Raw genomic sequence first — 8,608 nt, 5'->3', positions numbered from 1 at the left:
ACATCAAGGAAACAGGTTTAATCCTCTTCCTAGTTCGCTGTGCCGTTGTCAGGCTGTGGTGGTCTGAGGCCAGGGCAGGCTGTTGTTGATAGCCTATACATGTGGCGCTTCTGAGTGGTTGTGTATGTCCGTGTGTGTGAGCGCATCAGCGTGCGCTTATGTTTGGAGCGATGAGCGGGGGGGGCCCAAAACAATATTTGCACCGGAGCCAATCACAATCTTGTTTTACGCCACTGGCTAGAAGTTAGTAGAAAAGTCCTCGCAAGGTGGAGCTCATTTCACTTGTGTCTTCTTTTTCTTCTTCTCTCACTGATGGGGCCAGTCTAAACCAAGTCTAGAAGAAGAATATATTCATACCTTCAGGGGGAGAGATACCCCAGTGAACTGAGAGCTAATGGAGATGGTGGCCTCACAAGGGGGAATCTTGACCTTGGCCCCTTTTTGTAAAAGCTTTGCCCCTGTAGCAAACAATTGCAGGGAGGGGCTGCGCGGGTGTAGTCTGAGTGTGTGAGTGTGTTTAGTGAACATTTGTTTGTGCTCTGGCTGAGGCTGTTGCCGTAATGTAGTCCAGCCTTTTCCCATCTATCAACATGGCGTAAAGCTGTTGTGTGTACAATGTGTACCGTGAGGTGGAAGCTCCCAGGGCGAGACAAAGGCCCGGCCAGACGCCTCAGTGTTTCCTGAGCTGCAGCATCTGTCTGCTATCCAGCACCGCTGGGGAACGGCATCAACAAATCCATACTGCCTGGACCGTGCAGACTTCACCACCGCCTGCTCAACCTTTTGTAAATCGGCATTTTGATGACAATTCCCAGTGTTGCGTTGTTCCCAATCAATACACACAGAGCGGACGCCTTAATAGACACAGAAAACTGCTGCTTGGCCGCTGTATCTCTGGGCTGCGGAGACTGACACCCTGTCTGACTGATCAATAAGTGGCGCGGTGCACAAGCTTAGCCCTGCCCACTCTGCTATCACACACGGGCCCGCTTTCCTCCGGCAGCGGGGAAGAACTGCCCAGCAACTCCCCAAGGTGGATGAATCGGAGATGTTACATGTGAACTGGCTGTCAAAACGATTCTGTCATCTCCCCTTCTCTCCGGTGTTTAAAGATGCTGACACACTGTGTTTGGGGTACCAATGTCTTGTTTAGAAGTGATGGAGGCTTTTAGCCTTTTTTTCTAAACTCCCTTTATCCGTTTAAGTGTGCACTCAAGTGTTAGAATTTCTATTTCACCTGCCACAGACGTCTCCAGGCACATTGTGCGCACTCACAGCTTCCTTCAGGTCATCTGGCCAGACCCTTCTTTGAATGTACACACTTACTAGTTATGAAGGTCACTTATCTTCAGATTCTTTATACTTCTATTATATTACTTGTATTTATTTTGTGATCCCTTGGCCTTGACACAGACACTCTGGTCAAATGTGCGATGTTTAGCTATTTTGCTTCCATAACATGTTCTTACAGAATAATGACTAGACACTTTTAAAACACACATAGGTGTTTATTTGACTTGCTTTGTCTAACTGTTTTACTAATGTGTGTTCGTAAATTTGACATAAATGTAATTGGAAATGTCATGGTGATAACTATAAGCACACTTTGTTCACTCTTAGCAATGAATCTCCGCTTCAGCAGCACTTACAGACATCAGACTTTCCAGGTTTATTCCTCTATTTTCTTCATATTCTGAGTGTTGGTTATATTTCATTCATAGCCTGATTTATCCACCATTTTATTTATTATTCATAATTTTTTAGTGGCTGTTGACAGTATATTTGTATTTATTTATGTAGTCATACACATCAAATAAACCCTCTCAGTATAAACATGTTATACTAATATGTTAACTATTCTTACAAATCAATTTTCAGATGTCATATAAAAAATGATTGACTTCATTGAAGTGATCAACCGGTGAAATGTCATGGTGATATTGATTAGTTAAATTGATAACCTTATTTATTTACCTGTAGTGTCTACTTTTAACCTACATTTTAATTGTGGTTAAAATTCTAGAAGATGCTTAGGATTTAAGACTTTGTATGTATTTGTGATGGTGTTAAGTGAATATTGTGCAGATAGTGAGTTGAGATGAAGCAGTGAGTAAAGAAGGCCAGATCAGATTCAGCTTTGGATCATTAATGTTTTAGAGGACGCCAGAAGGAGAATGGGAGAGTCACTGCCGGGATCCATTTCCTTTCACTGTGGCTTTGTCATTTTGGATCAATCCCACCCAATGTAGGCCTTTTGTGGCTCATCTCTAATGGGGAGATTGGCAACAAACTGGCACGTGATAGAACGATGTCAAGGTGTTGGGTTAATGATATGGTTTTAATATGAGCAAACAATTCAGTCATTTTTCATGGATAAAATAGATTGTTGTGGAAAGCATCATTTGACCAGCATGGTCTCTCAACAAAGAGGACCTATGCATGAAGTAATGATTCCCCCTCTCTGGCTTCCTCTTCCCCAGCCTTGTCCCACTGTAGGCCTCTGGGGCTGCTGAAGTACTTACCATCCTACTCCTCTATGCTGTGATCCCACCATGGCATTACTCTGCTTTGATCCTGCTGCAGTCTGACACATGACCACACAGACCCCTGAATGGGCATTAGCACTGGCTTCAGCAAACCCAGCATCTGTGCCTCCCAGCACTGCCACTGCTCAAATCATTCATTAAATCAGAACACAAAAAGTAACTTTACTTGAATGCCTCAGCATAAATATTTGATCATGGCTGAGAATAAATCTTTGTCATTTTGTTCTCCTTCCTCCTGCTGTGGGCCCCTTATAGATCTTCCTCGCCTCGCTCTCTCTTAGCTATTTAGATACAGGCACATGCATGGCTGGGTCATTTGTGAAATGGATCTTATGCATCTTTTAGAAAGATTCCTAGCTGCCATCAGGCCAGGTTAAGGTTGTCATATGACTTATGGTGTTATGTTCTGAAAGAGGCTACCGGTTGAAGGCACTAAACATTCCTCTGTTTTAACACTAGTTCATTTACATGTTGGCCACACAATCTGCTTGTACTGTACATGCTTCGTTTATTCAGGCAAAGACACCCTATGATTTATTACTGCATTCAATCAAGGCTTTAACAAGGCTTTTTGTCACGGACGTACAAACAAACACAAAGGGATTTCAAATATGAAGTTACTAAGTTAGAGTAGACTTCATCCCCAAAATGTATATATTTAATATATCAATGAATCACCCGCATTACCTTCAATCTTTCACAGTTAGCGAATAATCAAAGGACGTTATTCAATTCTTGATGAATTGAATAACGGCAGAATTGTATTACAACATCAGACCTTTCACATCAATAGTATATTGCATTTGTCATTTGGTCAGGTGTATGCCCACGTTGTTGCAAGCCTAGCTTTCTACCTCAATCTTTATTTATTTATATAGCACATTTAAAACAACCTTCAGTTGACCAAAGTGCTGTACAGGCAGTAACTATAATATTAAATAACACAATGGGAGTACAATAATTAAAAACATAATAAAAAGCACAATAACTACAAACATATAAAAAATAAATAAATAAAAAACACATACAAATATAAAAATGTTATGTTCAATAGTATTAAAAGCCAGTGCAAAGAGGTGGGTTTTTAGCTGAGATTTAAAAAGTTCAATAGACTCAGCAGTCCGGATATGTGCTGGGAGGCTGTTCCACAGTCTGGGAGCTGCAACACTGAAAGCCCTGTCACCTCGGGGTTTTTTCCTGCTCCGAGGAACCACCAACATATTCTGCTGAGCTGAGCGCAATGCTCTAGCTGGAGCATGGTGGTGCAACAACTCAGACAGGTAATGTGGTGCCAGTCCATGCAATGATTTAAAAACAACAAGTAAGTACTTGAACTGGATCCTGAAACTGACAGGAAGCCAATAATACACTTTCTGTGTAATACACTCATTAGTTCATTCATTCAAATCGGGAAGCTCAGCAATAACATTAGGAACTAAGACGTTGAACATTGAAATGATCCATTCCTGGTGGTTCATGATTGCTTTTCCTTAGCTGACATTCAACCTCTTCAATTCTAACATTTACACATTTAAATATATACTTCTTACTCTTCATAATTACAATTGTTGCTTAAAATACTTTGATTCATATTTCTTTACAAATTATGAAAATAATAATGAAAGGAAATGGCAATTTGAACTGGTTAGCTTCAACATTTGAAGATATGTGACAGAATGTAGGCAATCACAGTTTTTATTTATCTTTCTTTACATCTTTCATTTGATTTAAATAATAGAAGAAAATTGTTTTCTTTTTGTTTCACGATAATGACTTCTAATAATCTGCCTTTCAGAGTGAGATTGATCTTCAGATCCCCCATGGATCCCCCTGTTTCTCTTTGGCATTAGGGAGGGTGTTTCTGTTGATCAGTTCACAAATGTTACATTAAAGCACACTTTTTGAGTTCCTTACTTCAAGATGTATACAAATGTTTAAAAACCTTTTAATTTAATAAAATACATCTGATGAAAAAAGTACAAATCTGAGCGTTCCTACGAGTTTCTCTTCTGATTCTTCATGCACAGTTGTTCTTATTCTCGCATTAACGGTATAGCATAGGATGTGTGCACAGGTCTTACAGCTTTACATTCCACTCATCACATTCACAGCCATGTCAAACCTTTTACTGGAGAACAAGAATTTAATCTGCACACTAAAAGGCTACACAGCTCTCTTTCTTGTCACTTGTGTTCATAAGATTTCATTTTCATGTGTTTTCTGTCCCCTCGAGAGAATAGAATACTTTGTTATCAAGCCTTTTAGCCTTAGAAGATCCTTTTAATGTCACCTTCAGGATTCATATGTTATCAGACATGACTTCAGATTAAAGGCGAAACCAGGCAAACAAGACGAGAGCAGAGATGGTAAAAGGATTGAACACAGGTTCTTTTATACAGAATATAAAATGATTTGTGTAAAACCATCCATGGAACAGTGTGACACACACACACACACACACTCTGAGTGAGCGGCAGCAGAGCAGCCTTTCTGTTCCTGAGTGACAGCTCACATCCAAATTGTCTAGTGATATGTAATGCTAAATGAACCGGATAAACATGTCTTTAAATGAATGGACAGCCTTCCCAACCCCCCCTCCCCGCCCTTCTTTAATCAAACCTGTGGGTCCCCATCTCAGGCAGCCCCCACACGCCAGCAGCGGTCCCCCATGGACTCATGCTGTTCAGGGCCCCAGACCCTCAGAACAGAGGCCGGCTAATGGAAAGCTTTCAGGGCGGCTGGAGAAAGATGTCGGCTCTCATTTGGCCTACACCATTTTCTGATATGACTGTGTGTGTGTGGGGGGGGGGTCATGGCTTTAAAATCACACACACGCACGCACGCACACCTTGGGACATGCCATTATAAACAGGTCTGAAAACTGAAAACAACAACACTGTCCACCCCCACACGCACGCGCGCACACACACACACACACACACACACACAGGCCTGTATTGGCCTCCATGAATGTTTCATATTATGTTGGGCTTTTCAACACAAAGTCAAAACAGTCGACCATCACAATGACATCCATGATACAAATATTGTAAACATATAAGACAATGGTATACTCCCCCTTCTTGCATTGTTAGCAAAAGCATAGTTAGATTTGGCATATTTCTTGTATGTGAAACCTTTCCGCAATAAACTTCATTTTGACCTTATAAGGCATTAAAAGACAGCAAACCTCAAATAAGATGATATTTTTAAATAATCTCTAACCAAAGAAGAAAGGCCGAACAATATAATCCCATGTCTAGCTAGTCTAAGGTATTTCGATAAGATTATAATTGCCTCACTTTGAAGCTACAGCATGATAGGACATGTTAAGGGTTAAGAATAGGAATACCTATCTGTTTTAGATTCTGATGTTGCCAACCTAGTTTTTGATGTCAGGTCAGTGGGCCCTATTTGAAGGTATCTACCTGTCATTTGAATTACATTGAATCTCAGCTAATTATCATCCCCAATCAAGTGACAAAATGGAAGGCCAAAACAAGTTATTTATTTAGTTTCATACCTAACTTTGGGTGATAATATATTAAGTGTGGATTTAATCTGCAGACGCTTTGGTTCACAAAAACTACCACCTGGGAAGACTGGAGGAGGACCCAGTCCGGTAGCCTTTCAACTCCAGTAGAGCTTTCCTAGTATCCCTGTGAAGGCTGGGGCCATCGAACCAGAGTGGGCGATGTTCAAAGCCTCCATTCCAGAACATGCTGCCGGGAGCTGTGGTCTCATGGTCTTAGGTGCCTCAAGGGAACACTTTCAGGAACTCCCGAACCGACAACAAACCCACCCTCTATGTTCGAGGAAGAGTTGGAGAATGGGGGTGGGTCAACATCATTCTCCAGGAGAAGGTCACTGAGGAGTTAAAGAACTTCCCAGTGACAAAACCCCAGGTGTTGATGAGATCTGTGTAGAAATGCTGAAGGCTCTGGGTGTTCAGGGACAGGCATGGATGACTAGTCTCGTAGAAGATGGGGACAGTACCTTAGAAGTACTACATGGGCCCCAGATTACTCAGCCCCCCCAGAAAAGTATACTTTGGGTGCTGGAACACCGGACCAGCTCCCAACCTCCCAAGGATGAAGATGGATGGATGGATGCTTTCGTTCAAAATGGGACAAACTTTTCTATGAATGTGCGCGACTAAACACATGATCATTCTGTAATACAAACAATGTTCTCAAACGAATAAACTGTTCAGATGAATTGCTGTATGTCAAAGTGCACATGGTGTGTTAGGTGTGTCTAGGGACGTGTGTATAGCCGCGGCTGGCACTGCAGCAGGAAGCCCCCCCCACACGCGTTCGGCCTGTCAGCCGCCGCGCTGATGTCTCTTGTTATTATTTTCCTCTCATTCTGCTGCCTTTTCTTTGCCGAGTCATGAATAATTTGTGTCTACGCCTTGTTGCTCAATGACAGCTGTGCAGTTGGTTTGCAGTCTGTTTTTCAGATCAGGTGAATAATGAATAAGCCTCTGCAACAAAAGAGCCATGTCCTATATGTGCCCTGCCTCTCTTCATCGGTCCCAGCTTTAGGTGGCGTGTCAGTCGCCAAGGCAGGGGACAGGTGAGCAGGAGAGTCTCTCTGACGCAGAAGGTTCCCTAAATTAAAAGTGCATCTGCCACAAACTTCCTCAATCCTTTTCTGCATCTAACACACTAATCAGTGCTTTGGCTCTGAGAGCTTATCCTGGATGTCTCTCAGGTTATCTCTCTTTGTAACCTGTCTAACCTGTGTGAAGTGTGCTGATGAGAGCGTGAGAGCAAATAGCACATTATTATTACAATATACACAGCAGGTCTGTCGCCCTCAGGGAAACATCACATTAGCTCTCTCCACATGGTGCTCTGCATGGAAAGTACAATCTGACCGTTCACCAGATGTTGCTGATTCCAGATATTCACTCTTGTCAGCTGTTTGGGCGAGATCTGGATCCCTCTTTTTTACCGAGGAGGTTCTCCATGTTTGTAAACCAGGAGATGGAGCTGTGGTGTTTCCCCCAACAATGTTGAAGTGTCATTTTGTTCCATTTTACGTACAGCATTATTTTCTGCAGTCTATCTGACATCAAAACTCATAATAAATGAAGTCCAGATTGAGAAATCATCTATCTTGTTCAAACGGAACAGCATAGTGTGTCTCTAGAAATCTCTCTTTTATTATTCATGTTTAATTTCTTATTAATAATGAATCCTCTAAAAACCACAAAAACCTGACCCTGAACTTTCTAATTGCACAAATATGTCAGAGAAAAGGATTACCTCTGGGTATATGCATGTGCGGTTGTGTGTGCACAGATGTGTGTGTTTTCTTGAGTGTGTGCACTTATGGACGGAGACGTAGAGTAGGACGTAGTAGACGTATGGAGGCCTAGATTTGAGCCTCAGAATGCAACGCTCTGATTACTCGCCCACTCCGATCGATCGAGCCGTCTTCTATTCATATTTCATATGCCTTGGGGCAGTGGGGTAATGCTTTGAAATATCTGCCGTGCCCTTGGAGGCAAATCTTGCCAGCCTAATGGCTCGTTTTGGAGATTTCTGTTGGAAAGCTCCTCTCTGTGTCCGTGCTTTGAGGAGCTGCAATACCTCGACACAATAACAAGCCGCTGCTCAGTCAGAGAGTTGTGATGGGAGGTTGATGTCTAATGTTCAGTTGGTGTCTGAGAAACACACCTGAAGTTACCCACCGCCCGTTACTTTATAAGGTCATGGTCGGGCGGCTGCTTCAGGCTGCTTCAGAGGGAGGCTGTGGCTCAGTGGGTAGTGTGCTGGACTTCGAATCAGGGGATAGCAAGTTCGAGTCCCACTGCAGTCAGCATGTTGTGGGGATTGTTCACAGCACTCAATGTGTAAGTCGCTTTGGATAAAAGCGTCTAACAAGTGACATGTGATGTCATGTTAAAGGCACTTAATGGCAAACTTATAGTGAATTGAAATGATCGAGATAATTGTGAATAACACGAGTGACTTGAAAAGGAAATTTAGTTAGATATACTGTAAAGCCTGATTATAAAAATACAGGAATAATCTGTATGTACAATATTTGAT

The 8,608-nt window shown here is 42.2% G+C and overlaps 1 protein-coding gene across 1 annotated transcript in view; it reads right to left on the bottom strand.

Moving 5' to 3' along the window:
- LOC117559012 (glomulin-like) overlaps positions 1-5,224 on the bottom strand; it is a 10,952-nt gene extending 5,728 nt beyond the window's left edge. Inside the window, exons 1-2 of the mRNA XM_034235606.1 lie at positions 5,166-5,224; positions 4,994-5,042 (exon numbers count right to left, since the gene is read on the bottom strand). Coding sequence (XP_034091497.1) covers positions 4,994-5,042; positions 5,166-5,224 — 108 coding nt within the window. The remainder of the gene's footprint in view (positions 1-4,993; positions 5,043-5,165) is intronic.
- Positions 5,225-8,608: the final 3,384 nt, after the last annotated feature.

Source organism: Gymnodraco acuticeps, unplaced genomic scaffold, assembly GCF_902827175.1.
Source record: "Gymnodraco acuticeps unplaced genomic scaffold, fGymAcu1.1, whole genome shotgun sequence".
NCBI classification, from domain to species: domain Eukaryota; kingdom Metazoa; phylum Chordata; class Actinopteri; order Perciformes; family Bathydraconidae; genus Gymnodraco; species Gymnodraco acuticeps.
The sequence above is the reverse complement of the archived record's forward strand: the minus strand, read 5'-3'. Positions and strand labels throughout refer to the sequence as shown.